The following is a 14,916-nucleotide window of genomic DNA, read 5'->3' as shown; positions in this document are numbered from 1 at the left end:
TTTCAACTTCCCCCAATCTGTGAACCTAATTTTACTTTTCCCAGATGGTTTTGCCAACGACGAGCAACGGGGCAGAAACGACGGAGGTAATCAACGGAGAGTAAAGGTGATGACGACTTAGTGTAAGCGCTCTGGCAAAGACATAGACGATGGTGAGTCATGATTTTGGTTATTTTCGAGGTTTATTTGGTTACTAAAAGCAGATCGATTTACTCTGTTTAATGCGTTCAATCGTTCCAGGGACGGCTCCGGTGGAGGAAGGGCCTGTTAATTAGAGGCTATAGGCTCGTCTCTTCTCAACCGATCGGTATCCTAGTAAAAGGAATAACTGTTACTCATCACTGGAGTACTTAATTCTGGTGAGGGATGTGTTGGAAGGCTCCGAAGAGATGGAGAGGTTGTTGGGGTTATGCTTTGGGACACTGTTCAGGCTGCCAGTTAGGAGGTGTGCGTTTTCAGCGAAACTGGTACATGGACTGCTCTCGAGACAGTTGGTTACAAAGAAAAGGTTCGAGATGTGGCCAGTGTTTGGCGGGGGGTCTACGAGGTGGATGACCAAACGAAGGCGAAGAAAAAAAACTATGTTTACTAGGACAAGTTGTTTGGGGGGGGGGGGTGATTTGACTATTGAAGACTTGGCGGGGATGGTAGCGGGGGACAAAACAATGTCAACGAGGAAGAAGCTTAGAATATGTCTGATCATCATCGTGGACGGTGTGCTGATTATGAAAACACAAATGCCGAAGCCAACCCTTAAGTATGTTAAGCTTGTAGAGAATCTGAATCGATTCTTCTCCTTCCAGTGGGGGCGCAAGGTGTTTTGGTTGACAATCAGCACAATGATACCACCGAAGGTGTTGGGGAAGTGTGATGATCCGGAATGCTTGTTCTGCACAAAGCTCCGGCTGGAGAGTAAATTTATGGTTGGATTCCCCCGCCCTACAGTTGTGGGCTTTTGAAGCAATCCCGTTACTGCTTGATCATCTGGGGGCGATGACGCGGTTATGCTTCTGAGATATGTTGGTGAGAAGCTCCCAACACACACTGGGCTGGTCCTGACGGATGTTTTAAATGTGGAGCATGATCCCAAGGTTTGTCGGGCTCTTTGTAAGAAGGTTGAATTTATGTACAGTTTACTAAGTCTATGAAAAAAGGTGTGTGAACATGTGTACAATCGATTCGCGGCTAAGCTGCTCTGCGCATTCCCTAAAGAAAATCCTTGTTTGTTCGTCTGATTCTTCACCCAGTGGGAATACAGTCTTCATGGTGGTACCAGTGCGTATATATCATTTCAAATAAGTGGTTATTGAGTTCACGGAACACAAACATAATCGTGTATAAAATACTTTCGAATTTGTGTATAGATAAAATTCATGTACACGAAGTTCTTTCTATGAACATGTGTACGATTCGCCTTATGTACAATGTCAGTCCATTAGTTGTCTTTTCTGATTTCTTTTCGTTTGGCAGATGACGGTGCTACTTATGATGGAGGTTGGTGAGGATAGGGAGGATGTATGGGGTGTGTTTGATTGTGAGATCTTTGACCGCAAAGTAACTTACATGGTGGAGCTTGTTAGGTCTGGGCACAAGTTCAAGAAATGGGAGTGGGGAGGCGGCAATGCCGCGGAGCCTCTGTACGTCCATACACCAGAAGAACGTGGGGAGAAGAGGAAAGTGAGGAAGTTGACACACAACGAGGAGGAAGGGCCTGTGATGAAGCATAGAAGGCTTAGCATGTACTTTAGCCGGAAAAGCGACGGAGGTGGTGATAAGTACGAGGCTCTGTTGGGAGTTGTGGAAGGTATCCAAAAAGATGTACGCAGACTGAATAGGGTTGTTGAGAAACAAGGAAGGCTGCTACAGAAGTACAATGTCAAAGGTATATGCAAGTTTTCTAGCAGCAAACTCGGAGGTTTTAGGAGAAAGAAGAGGGTCGAGCCTGCAGAGCAGAGGCGTGTGTATGACGGGAGTGATCTTGAGGGGAGCGATGATAGTATGGATGGTGGGGGTTTTTGGCAAAGGGCATGAGAGCAGCCAGTATGGGGTGACCGAGCCCGGGGGTGGAAATGAAAGAAGGTGATGGGGTTCCATTGATGTATACGAAGAAGGGGGACGATACCAGTGATGGTCATGTCGTGCTTTATGGTAGTGGCAGCAACACATTCTATGTAGCTGAAGAAGAGGTAGGCAGCAAACCTGGGCTGGATGGGGAGGGGGTTGTGGGTTTGATGTGTACACATGGGCTGCATGACCGTGAGGAGTAGAAATATAGGTATACACATGGATAACTTAACTTGCTGTACAGATGGTAAACCCTTGCGAAATAGTATTAGGGTTGTACACATGGACAACATAACAAATGTCCGAGACGGGTGTACACTTGGGCAGCGAGGATAGTTTCTTTTGGAAGAAATTAAGGTGTTGACATGTTGTTGGTGCTGGATAGACGCAAGCTTCGAATTTTGGTATTACTGGAGAAATGTATACCTGGCGTACAAGAAAACATGATTTTGATAAGCAGATGTACAAAGTGTTAGTATCAGGTTGTTGGTTGGATGAGCGAATACGTGTGCGAGTTGCATATTTGGAAAGTCATGTTTTGGTGACGGTCTTTGAGGTGTATGTTGGTGTCGAGGATGGCATATGTACGAAGGAGTCCACATGTACAGAGGATTTGGCACCTGGATAGTGTAGTACACGTGGATAGCAGGACTTGAAGGTGATTTACGAAGGGATCGATGTGTACATATGGACAACATGACCGTGTGGCGTAGTGATAGAGTTGTATAGATGGACTACATGACAATGCCCGAGACGGGTGTACACTAGGACAGTCAATGCAGTTTTTTTGGAAGAAATAAAGTTGTTGACCTGTTGTTCGCAAGAAAACATGAGAAATGTATACCTGGCATACAAGAAAATAGGTTTTTGATAAGCAGATGTACGAAGTTTTAGTATCAGGTTGTTGTTTGGATTAGCGGATACGTGTATGGGTTGTATATTTGGAAACTGATATTTTGCTGATAGTCTTTGAGGTGTATGTTGGTGTGGAGCATGGTGGGTATAATGCGGTAGTACACATGTACATGCAAGTTGGTTGCTGCACATAGTGGTACACGTGGACAACTGCGTATTCAGTTGTGTCATAGTACCACACGTGGGTAGCAGGACTTGATGGTCGTTTACTAAGTGTTCAAGATGGAGCATTCAAACAAAAACCTTGAGTACAAAGTTGTACACGTGTACAAGGATTGATGTAGGTAACAGCTGTGGGGCATATGGTGTACAGGTGGACAACGCGGAATGTAACCTGTAAAACCATTATCGTGTACACATGTACATGCAGTGAAAGCGTAGTACATTTGATGTTTCCTAAACCGCAAATCGATTAAAGTAGCTGGGCTGACATAAGAGCCATTACATGTTTAATAAAGTTATTACACGTTAAAACGCCCTAAACAGACAAAAAACAAAACGACGGGGGAGGGGATGGGTGAATTCTCTATCCAAAAGAAAAGACTCGTGGATATAGGATTCACCACATTCAGATTGGGACAATGCAGTTGGTCCTGTTGTGACCAGTGCCCCGCATCAGCCGCATTTGTTAGGGACAAGTTTTTTCTTCTTGGGTGCCTGCCATACAAAGGGATTAGAGTTGTTGTTAAGGACAAACAGAAGCATATGTATAACATTAGTGAGTATTTTTTTTTTTACCGGTATCTCGCCGGTTGATGCGACACGCTTGTCCTTAGGGCGGCCAGATGGTCGACGAGTCTGAGGAGGCAGCATGGTGACAGAAGTTATTGTTTCCGGATTGGAAAGTCTCCTATGGGAACGTCGGGGTATATGACACCAGCGTATGTGTCAATCCATGTCTGAGTTTTGTAGCAAACACCAAAAAGCTGAACATACGGAAGACCTGTGGAATCAGCAGCTAGAAGAGCATGGCTGCAGGGGATTTTAAGATTCTGGAAGACCTGGCAGGTGCAGACTTTGTTTTCTAAGGAGACAGTGTTCGGATGGCCAAAAAGGCCCCTTATTTGATAGCTCTAACTGGTGATACTTGTTATATTGTTGCCTTTGGTGAGCCTGATATGTGTCTGCATAACCTTCTCAACCTCTGGTGTTACAAATCAACGACACTTGGCTGATTTGGTCCTTCTAGCAGAGAACCACTGAGTCAACATGCGTTGGATGAACAAGAATAACTCAATGATGGGTGAAGACCTGAATTTAGTGAGAGCGTTGTTGAGCTGCTCTGCGGTGTTGCTGGTAAAATGGTTGTAACGATTTCCTAGAAAGTAAGTCCTAGACCACTTTGAAGTCCCAATCCCCTCAAGGTAGTTGGCGCATTCCCCATTGGCTTGCCTGATTTTTCCGAAGTTGAGATCGAAATCTTTGTGCCGATAAGAGAATGCAGCCTCACACACCATTTTTGGTAGACCTTTGTTTTTGTATCGTGAGATAATGTTACGCATTAAGTGGACTATGCACGCTCCATGAGGTGCATGTGGAAAGACTGCACGCGTGGCTTTGATGATGGAAGAGTGATGGCCCGAGATGATGGAGAGGGTATTTGAGTCCGCAATGATCCGTTCAATCTTGGTGAGAAACCAAGTCCAGGCATGCTCGGTTTCGCCATCGAAGACAGCAAAAGCTAGTGGGAACACTTGGAAGTTGGCGTCTTGGCCGCCGGTCGTGAGTAGTACCCCCTTGTATTTCCCGGAAAGATGTGTTCCATCAATAATAAGGACCTTGCATAGCCTGCCGAACCCTTGTATTGAAGCACCAAAGGCCAGGAAGCCATAAAGAAAACGTGTATTAGCTTCTATGTCGAGCTCAGTTTCGATTGCAGTAACTGTGCCTTGATTGGTAGCTTTGAGCCTCTCAAAATAGGAGGCCAGGTTGAGGAATGAATCCTCAGCGTTACCAACAGTGTTATCTACAGCTTGCTCTTTGGCCCTGTGGCATTTCATGTAGGAGGCGGAGATGCGAAGGTCTTCCAATATCATCTGCTGAAGCTGTAGTGATTTAGGTCCATTGGTGGGTTCGCTGTAGCGCGAGCGGTAGACATGAGCTAGGACTTTGGATGTGGCCTTCTTCCTATATAGGTTGCGTGTATCGATAGTGCAGGAGTGTAGAAGCTTGGCCTTCTTGATGGTGTAGTAACCACAATTGGTAAGCTCTTTTGCTAGTATGCGCCAATCGCATGTAGTATCATGGCAACTAAGCACAAAGTAATGCCTAGTGGTTTGGGATTGCCTGAAATAGAACTGCTCCTTGATTGCGTAGATAGCAAGCAAAATTTGGCAATCCTGCTTGGTCGTATACAGTTTCCCTACAAACGGTACCTCGTTTGAATCGTCCAGATGCATATCGGGGACATCCTCAGCTTCATAGGAAAGGTCGTCAAAGAGCGGTGGAACGTCAAATTCCTCATCACTGATCTCTGACAGTGGCTTGGTCTCGCGCACGGGCGGAGTCGAAAGGGGGAACTGGGGTGAGTTTTTTGAACGGGTGGGTGGTGTACGCGTGGACGTCGCCGGGTGTACATGGGGATTGGTGTGTTGATGTACACTAGAGGGAAACGTCGTAGGTTGTCCATGTGGATTACGAGGTTGATGTACTCCAGGGGAAGACGTCGAAGACGTCGAAGACGTCGAAGACTGTCCATGTGGATACTTCTGATGATGTACACCGGTAAAGATCTCTGATCCAGTTGTGCGTGTGTCCATGGGATTGGGGTATACATAGGGGAAACTGTGGAGATGTGAGGTAGGATCTTCAGGATCAGGCTTCCATTTAGTTGGTTGTTCTCCGGATGGTAAGACAGTGTGATCGAACGCATCACCAGTTGTGCAATGAATAATGTGTGGCGCGGTTATGGGGACGTTGATGCCAGCCATCACCTAAGCGGCGTCAGATCCGCCAAGATTTTTGTCAATCAAAGGGTCCCAAAAGTCGTGGTCAAAGCCGCGGGGTTGAACATCTTCAAACCCTGGAGGAAGAGAACTCTCGGGCCCGGTTTCCTCCTCCTCATCCGCTTCAGTCTTCCAGCTGTCGGGAATGTTGTCGGAGTCTTCTTTGAACATCTCTTTTAGAATCTCGTCGCTACAAAGAGCCGATTCGTCAATAAGTGAGAAACTGCAGATTTTGGAAGGAGCTGAGGTAGGGCTCGTGGTTGTGTTGGAAGGCTTGATTGGGCTACCTCCAAGTAAATCATCGTCAGGAAAAAGAGAAAAACTGGGGATTTTGGACGCAGTTGTAGACGGCTGGGACAGACAAGGAGCAGGGGGACGGGGACCAGAATAATGGTTAAATAGATGGTGGGTTTTGTGATAGGATGGTCCGGAGTAGTGAAGGGGAAAAGATTCTCAGCTACTTGGCTCGAACTGATTGGTTCCGGCTTATGGTTGAAGGTGACAAACAGATTCATTCCCTTGTGTATTTTGAAATGACGGTAGAAGTAACATACAGATCCATCTTGTGTAAGCATGACCGGTGGTGTTGAGATTCCGGTAGCCAGATCTTTGGTGTTCGGAGGCCAGTAGCTCAACGAGGCTGATGGGCAGGATTGGGTGTTAGCAAAGAACTCCTTCAACACGTTGTTTTGCAGTTCAAGCAAAGTCATGGTAGGAGAAAGAGTCATGATCCTCGACCTCTGGTGTTTGTCGATTGAAAAGTTCCAGCTACCGTCGTCGGAGGTCTTCCATTCCCCGGCGATGACCATGCAGTGTTCCACCATGGTAGATGCATGCAAGAAGTAAAAGGTTAATTGCTTGGAGTTAAAGTGAAAGTAAAAGACAAAAAGAAAGGTTAATTAGCTCACAAACCACAGCCTGTGATCCAAATAAACAGATTTGGCTTTCCGAAATTGATTATGTTCTTAACTTTCTGGGTAATGAGGAATTTAGATGTATGGAAACGACGACAAAAGGATGAGAGTAGATGGTAAAACTTTTGGAATTAATCTCGGCCGTCGGATGTACTAGGTTGTTGATCTAATGGTGGATGTTTAAAGAAAGCTATGTGTCTTGTCTAGATCTGCAAAATTAAATCTCAGCCATTGCCATATATATGGGAGATCGACGGCTACGGTAAAATCCCGCCAGAATAGCCAATGGAAAGAACCTTTGCACTTGAACTGTAACGAAAAGGGGGGAATGATAGTTAGGAATGTAACTAAATGAAACACAAGCTGTTAGGTAAAGTGTGTTTGTATAGGATTGTGTCCTATGGTGTAATTAAAAATAGGAAAAGTGTCCTAGAGTATAAATGTTTCGACAATTAACTACATCTGCTGGGGTTCCTTTTTTTGTTATGGGTAGATTCCTAATTTCTGGTCCATTTAAGTATATTGAACCAATAATATTATTTAAATATGATGAAACTCAGCTCTAAATATAACAAATGAAATATTTTAGAAAGGTTTTCCCACCATATTGAAATATCCATAATTAAACAATATTTTATGTATTTATATACAGACATCATATGTATATGAAATAAGAGCTTGAATTGAAAAATTATCATTGTAAATGCTCTAATTTATTTTATTTACTTTTTTGAAATATCCATATCTAAATAATTTTCAATAAACATTAAAAAATATTAGACTGAAAGTTAATATAACATGTAAATTTATATTTATAACTTTGCAGTTTATTTTAGAATTTGTTTAAAAAAATTTATTTTTGCTAAATTGTTTTGTCAATTTTTGAAATATTGTTGTACAAGTATGATGATTTTATTACCAAAAATATCCAAAACCTTTAACTGTACACTAGGACATGGTGAGTTTATCTGTATATATTATCGATAATTTTTAGATATATTTGATCATTTTATTTATACATATACAATATTTTTTGTTGTTATTATATAATTTCTTTTCGATGGACATGATAATTTTTTATTAAAAATTGTGGAACTAAACTATAATTAATATATCATGGGTTGATCGGATTGGACATTAAAAAAATTATGACATGAAAATTTTATTTTTTTCCATCGAACGCATTCTTGAAAAAAGTGAACAATACTGTTTCTACAGTTGAATTATTTTGACATTTATCTTCTATATGGTTTTGAAAGGTTTCAGATCAACCATCGAATTGATACATGTCATTTTAATGCTTTCAGTCGTTTGTTTATGTAAAACTTACATTTTTGTGATTTAAGGTCGTTTTAAAAAATTCAAAATATAACATATAAGAAAAAATATAATATATAAAAAGAAAAAATAACGTGTAAGGTTTCCTCATTTTTGTAATTTAAGTCATTTAAAAAAAAATAAAATATACCATATAAGGTTTTCTCATTTTTGTAATTAAAGTAATTTAAAAAAAATTCAAAATATAACATATAAGAAAAAATCTATTTTTTATTATACGGTTAATGTGATTGTTTAATTTTTTTTTAATAATACTAGGTAAGGAATCCACGCGATATCGCGTGGGAGCTCAACTTTTATAAATAAATATATCATATTATAATTTATATATTATATAGAAAAAATTATTTAAAAAAAAATTCATGTCAAGACGTAGAACATGTGTGTTTATATTTATTTATTGATATTATTAAAAATGTATATTCTATAATTTTAAATTACAACTAAAATACAAATACATCAATACTAATAAAATTATACATTTTTATTATTTTAATTAAGTTACTCTAAAATTTTAAATTATATAAATTTATAATAAATAAATAAAATCTCTTATTAAACATAAAAATCTTTTTAAATAAAAAATGTGTCGTTCATGTTAGACGGTTGTGTCGTCAACGAAAAAGTACAAACGACTCATAACCTAAGAGGTACGAACACGTCGTAAACTAAGGGATACAAACATGATGCGATTCAAGAGGTATGAACTTGTTCCAAGGGGTGGACGGATATGCCTTGACTGAAGGTATGAATGTGTCATGACCGAAAAAGTGTAAATGGCGTGAACGAAAGGGTGTAAATTGAAATTGGGATCCATAAGACAAAAAAGTTTCCGGATGGGTAAAACATGCAAAATCTAAGAAATATTTATAAAATGATATATTATAATTTGGATAGACTTTTTATGTTGTCGAGAAAAGGTCATACTCTTATATCACCAGCACCATGGTTGACCATAAAACAAAACAAATTCTGGATGGGTAAAAAAACAGGCAAAATCTAAGAAATATTTTAAAAATGATATATTCTAATTTAGATAGACTTTTTATGTTGTCGAAAAAATGTCATACTCTTATATCACCAGCACCATGGTTGGCCTTTAACATTCTCTCAGTGATGTCTCGTTCGCACTTTTTCAGTCATGATCCATTCTTACCTCTTCGGTCATGATTCATTGGCACTCCTTTGGATACGACTCGTTTGCACCCTTTCATTCACGATCTATTCACGTTCTTTCAGTTACGATCCGTTCACACTCATTCGGTTACGATCCGTTTTCTCCTTTTGGTCACGACACGTTTGCACTTTTTTGTCACAACCCATTTGCAATCTTTCGGTCATGACCATTTGCACCCTTTGGCCATGACTCGTTTGCATTTTTTTGGTCACGATCCATTCGCAACCTTTCGGTCACGATCCATTCGCAACCTTTCAGTCACGACCATTTGCAATCTTTCAAACACGACCATTTGCACCCTTTCGATCATAACCCATTTGCACGTTTTCGATCATAACTCATTTGCACGCTTTTGGTCATAACTCATTTGTACCCTTTTTGTCATGGTCAAGATCCATTCGCATCCTTTCGGTCAGGATTAATTTCACATCCTTTCGGTCAAGAACCGTTCGCACCCTTTCGTTTATGACATTCACAGCCTTTCGGTCACAATCCTTTTGTACATTTTCGGTCATAATACATTCACACCCTTTCAGTCACAACACTTCCGCACCCCTTGGATCATGATACGTTTGTACCTCTTGGATCATAGCATGTTCGTACCTCTTAGATTATGACGCGTTTATATCTCTTAAATTACAACACATTTATATCTCTCTGTTGATGACACTATATAAATGTTTATAATTTTAAATCAATGTTAATATGATAAGTAAATTTATATGAATTTTTTTTTGTATTTATTAGTATTGAGATGAAAATTTATGTCTTTTTTTGTTTTTACTTTACTCATATCTATATATTAATACTTCATAAATATTTGTAGTTGTTTTAAATAGACTTTTTATGTTGGCCAAAAAAGATCATACTCTTATATCACCAACATCATGGTTGACCTTTAGCATTCTCTTGGTGATGTTTCGTTCGCACATTTTCAGTAACGATTCATTCTTACCTCTTTGGTTTTATTCCATTGACGGTGACACACCTTTGGTTACGACTCTTTCGCTCCCTTTCAGTCAAGACCCATTCACACTCTTTCGGTAACAAATCGTTCACACCCTTTCGGTTACAATCCGTTCACACCCTTTTTTGGTCATGACTCGTTTAAACTTTTTCGGTCACAACCCATTCGCAACCTTTCGATCACGACCATGTGCACTCTTTGGTCACGAACTGTTTGAAATTTTTCGGCCACGATCCATTCGCAACCTTTTGGTCACGATCCAATCGCAACCTTTCGGTCACGATCATTTGCACCCTTTCTGTCATAACCCATTTGCACCCTTTTGGTCACAGTCAAGATCCGTTCCCACCCTTGCAGTCAAGATTAATTTCACATCCTTTCGGTCAAGATCCATTCGCACTTTTTTGTTTATGATCATTGGCAGTCTTTCGGTCACGATCGTTTTGTATATTTTTGGTCAAAATACATTCACATCCTTTCAGTCACAAAACGTTCATACTCCTTGGATCATGATATGTTTGTACCTCTTGGATTACAACACGTTCATACCTCTTAAATTATGATGCCTTCATATCTCTTAAATCACAATACATTTGTACCTCTTTGTTGATGACACCACATAAATATTTATCATTTTTAATCATTGTTAATATGAAAATTGTGTCTCTTAAGTTTTTTTATGAAAAATTATTTTTAGTAGTATTGAAATGAAATTTTGTCTTTTTTTTACTTTATTCATATACATGAATAGTCACATCTTTCAATTTAAAGGTGATTATTTTGAAATGATACTTATATGATTAGTCACAACTTTTCAATTTAAATAGTTACATCTTTTCAAATTTAAATGTAATTATTTTGAAATGATAGAAATATGAATAGTCACAACTTTTCATTTAAATAATTACATATTTTAAAATTTATTTCTAACTAATGCACGACTCTTGAAACAAATAACGAAAAGACACAACTTTAACAAGAAATAAAATTCCTATAAAAATACACAACTTTTAAAATTATATGATTAGTCACAACTTTTCAATTTAAATAGTTACATCTTTTCAAATTTAAATGTAATTATTTTGAAATGATAGAAATATGAATAGTCACAACTTTTCATTTAAATAATTACATATTTTAAAATTAAATTCTAACTAATGCACAACTCTTGAAACAAATAACGAAAAGTCACAACTTTAACAAGAAATAAAATTCCTATAAAAATACACAACTTTTCAACATTGTTTGGGTTTTTCATGTAAAACATTTAAGAGATGCAACTTTTATGTATAAAACTTAAGAGATTCAAATTTTCATATTAATTAATACACTGATTTTTAGAAATAAAACAATTGCAAATATTTATGAAATATTAATAAATAGATATAAGCAAAATAAAAACGAAAAGACATAATTTTTCATCTCAATACTAATAAATACAACTTTTCATATAAAAAATTAAGAAATGCAACGTTCGTATAGATGAATAGTCACATTTTTTCCAGTTTAAAGGTGGTTATTTTTAAATGATACTTATGTGAATAGTCACAACTTTCCAATTTAAATAGTCACATCTTTTCAATTTAAAGGTAGTTATTTTGAAATGATACATATATGAATAGTCACAATTTTTCATTTAAATAATTACATCTTTTTAATTTAAATACTAACTAATACACAACTCTTGAAACAAATAATGAAATGACATATCTTAATATATAATGAAAAGACACAACTTTTAACAATAAATAAAATTCCTATAAAACACACAACTTTTCAACATTGTTTGGGTTTGCTATTATTAATTGTTTTTTTTCTTCACCATTTTATTTGATTCGCGAAAATTATGCTTTGAGAAGGCATAGACATTGGACTATTAATAAATTTTCAAAATTTTGTTTGAAGAGTCACATCTTTTGAATTAAAAGGTTGTGTCTTTTTGTAATAATACTTATATGAAGAGTCACAACTTTTCAATATAAATGGTCACATTCTTTTAATATAAATAGTTATTTTAAAATAAAAAGACACAACTTTTAATTGTTGAAAAGACACAACCTTTCAACATAAGTGGAATTCACAACCTTTTGAATTAATAAAGATTGCTATTATTAGTAGATAAAATTAAACAAAAATGAAAAAAGATGCAAAAATTGTTATCAAATCTTTATTATTCATAGTCATTAATTGTCATATATATATTAATCATATCAGTTAATTACGTAGCTTTTATTTAATAAAAAAAGAGCACACATTTTTTTATATTTTGGATTAATATAATGTTCTCTAGTAATTGGATTTAGACCAATATTTTTCAATTGATTTTTAAGCTGCCAAATAAAATAAATTGTTATCCTAATTAAGTGGCACCTAAACGGACTCTATTTTTAATCGGTACAAACTTAAAATTAGTAACTTCTAAAATTGTCATCCCAGAAGTGTAGCAACCATCCTTGTCATGGTTTATGCGTATTCTCCGGTCACCACATGTCACTTCCTATGACTGGTTTTCCGCTACCACCCGCAAACGCAGCTTTTGCGATTGGTAGCGGTTGTTGGCGTTTTGCAACAATCGTTCAAACCGCTCCAAACCGTTCCAAATCGTTCTAAACCTCATAAATTCAAAAGCTGGTTTCAGCTAGCGTTTGCGGTTGCGGGCGGTTGCGGGAGGATAAATTTTTTTTTTTTTTTCTAAAACAATTTAAATACAAAAATAAAAATATTCAATAAAAAATTTAAATTAGAATTATAAAAATACTAAAATATATCTATTATATTTTAATTAATATTATAAAACTTTAAAATGAAAATATTTTCTATAATTTTTAAAAATTTTAAACTATAACTTTCTAAATATAAATTTTATATTTATTATAATATTATTATTTTTGATATTTTATAATGATATAAAATGTAAATATTGTTAATTTATTATTTAACCGCTGTTGCGTTTGGTAGTTAACCAGTCATAAGTATCCCGCAAACGCACCAATTTCTAACCGCAGAACCAGTCGTATAAATCTCTTAAAACCGCTAGAAACTGCAACCACCGCATCCACAAACTCCCGCAGCCGCAACCGCAACCGCTGCGGTTGAACCAGTCAGGCCCTGGACCAGAATACTTCGTCTTCACGCACCGCTTTACTAAGAAAATCCAAAAACGAAGAATCCAAAGCAAACCATCACTGATTCAACTTCCAAGGATTTGAACTTTCACGCGTGTTCCTTCCCTTTTGTCCAAAAGAGTTGACACCGATAATGTATCAGTGGAACTTACCGTACCGGAAAGATGACTTGGAAGCTGGCGGTAGCTCAAGGTCGAGACCTTTATACCCAACCATGCATGAAACTCCGGAGCTCCGGTGGGGATTCATACGCAAGGTTTACTCTATAATCGCCTTTCAGCTTCTAGCCACCATCGCCGTCTCCGCCACTGTTGTCACCGTCCGTCCAATCGCTCTGTTTTTCGCCACCACAGGCGCAGGACTAGGTCTCTACATAGTCATCATCATCACCCCCTTCATAGGTAAACAAATATTACATTAATAAGACATCAAAAAAATTTGGATTCATTTACACGTTTCTGTGTATTAATTGTTTTGTCGGTTTAGTGTTGTGCCCATTGTACTATTACCACCAGAAACATCCGGTGAACTACTTACTCTTGGGGGTGTTCACTTTGGCTCTGGCTTTTGTCGTTGGACTGACATGTGCCTTTACCAATGGTAAGATCGATCATTCGCTTTGATTCTGTTTCTATTGTGTATGTTTGAAGTCTTGTTCTATGTGTTGGAACAGGGAAAGTGATTCTTGAGTCAGCAATCCTGACGACAGTTGTGGTGCTTTCCCTCACCGTCTACACCTTCTGGGCTGCTAAGAGAGGATATGACTTCAACTTCCTTGGACCATTCTTGTTTGGTGCTCTCATCGTGCTCGTTGTCTTTGCCATGATACAAGTAACGCCACTTGTTCCAAACTCGCATTAGAGTTTTAGGCTTAGCTAGTGAAATGTAGTAGCGTTTTCAGCTACAAGTAAGAAACTTGCACCTCACGCATTTGCCTATTGAATGTCGTACCATTCTTTTTAGGCGAACAAGTTAGAAACTTGAGAGAAAGGGAGTTTTAACCTATGAAATGTGGTAGCCTAACTGTGTTTTTGTTTAATATCGTGCAGGTTTTTTTCCCGTTAGGGAGGACATCGGTGATGATTTATGGTTTCTTGGCATCGGTAATATTCTGCGGGTACATAGTCTATGATACAGACAATCTGATCAAACGTTACACATATGATGAGTATATTTGGGCAGCGGTTTCTCTCTACCTGGATATCATCAATCTCTTCTTGTCTCTTCTTACTATATTTAGAGCTTTACAGAGATAGACGATTGTGATTTGTGAGGTTGTGAGGAAGTGGTAGCTAGTTAAAATGTTCTTCATCTCTCGAAACTGTTATAATAAGGAACGTGTGGATTTTTGTATATATTATGGTTACTTGTTCACACGTTCATGTGATTGTAGAGAGGACACAGAAAACAGAAAATAGATTCTCTGAGAGTCTGAACAAAATCTTTCTACAACTTCTCTCGTGTTTACTTC

The 14,916-nt window shown here is 38.0% G+C and overlaps 1 protein-coding gene across 1 annotated transcript; it reads left to right on the top strand.

Moving 5' to 3' along the window:
- The first annotated feature begins 13,465 nt into the window (after nucleotides 1–13,465).
- Nucleotides 13,466–14,916, top strand: LOC106348845 (protein LIFEGUARD 3). The gene is made up of 4 exons (XM_013788661.3): nucleotides 13,466–13,846; nucleotides 13,932–14,045; nucleotides 14,119–14,276; nucleotides 14,495–14,916. The coding sequence occupies exons 1-4, from the start codon at nucleotides 13,579–13,581 to the stop codon at nucleotides 14,699–14,701; spliced, it is 747 nt and encodes a 248-aa protein (XP_013644115.1). The 5' UTR covers nucleotides 13,466–13,578; the 3' UTR covers nucleotides 14,702–14,916.

This window comes from Brassica napus, chromosome C2, assembly GCF_020379485.1.
Source record: "Brassica napus cultivar Da-Ae chromosome C2, Da-Ae, whole genome shotgun sequence".
NCBI lineage: Eukaryota > Viridiplantae > Streptophyta > Magnoliopsida > Brassicales > Brassicaceae > Brassica > Brassica napus.
This window is presented reverse-complemented; position numbering and strand designations above follow the sequence as displayed.

Coding starts and splice junctions, on each gene's coding strand:
- LOC106348845 (XM_013788661.3), top strand. CDS start 13,579: ATGTATCAGTGGAACTTACCGTACCGGAAAGATGACTTGGAAGCTGGC. Junction 13,847..13,931: donor CATCATCACCCCCTTCATAG/GTAAACAAATAT, acceptor TTGTCGGTTTAG/TGTTGTGCCCATTGTACTAT. Junction 14,046..14,118: donor GACATGTGCCTTTACCAATG/GTAAGATCGATC, acceptor GTGTTGGAACAG/GGAAAGTGATTCTTGAGTCA.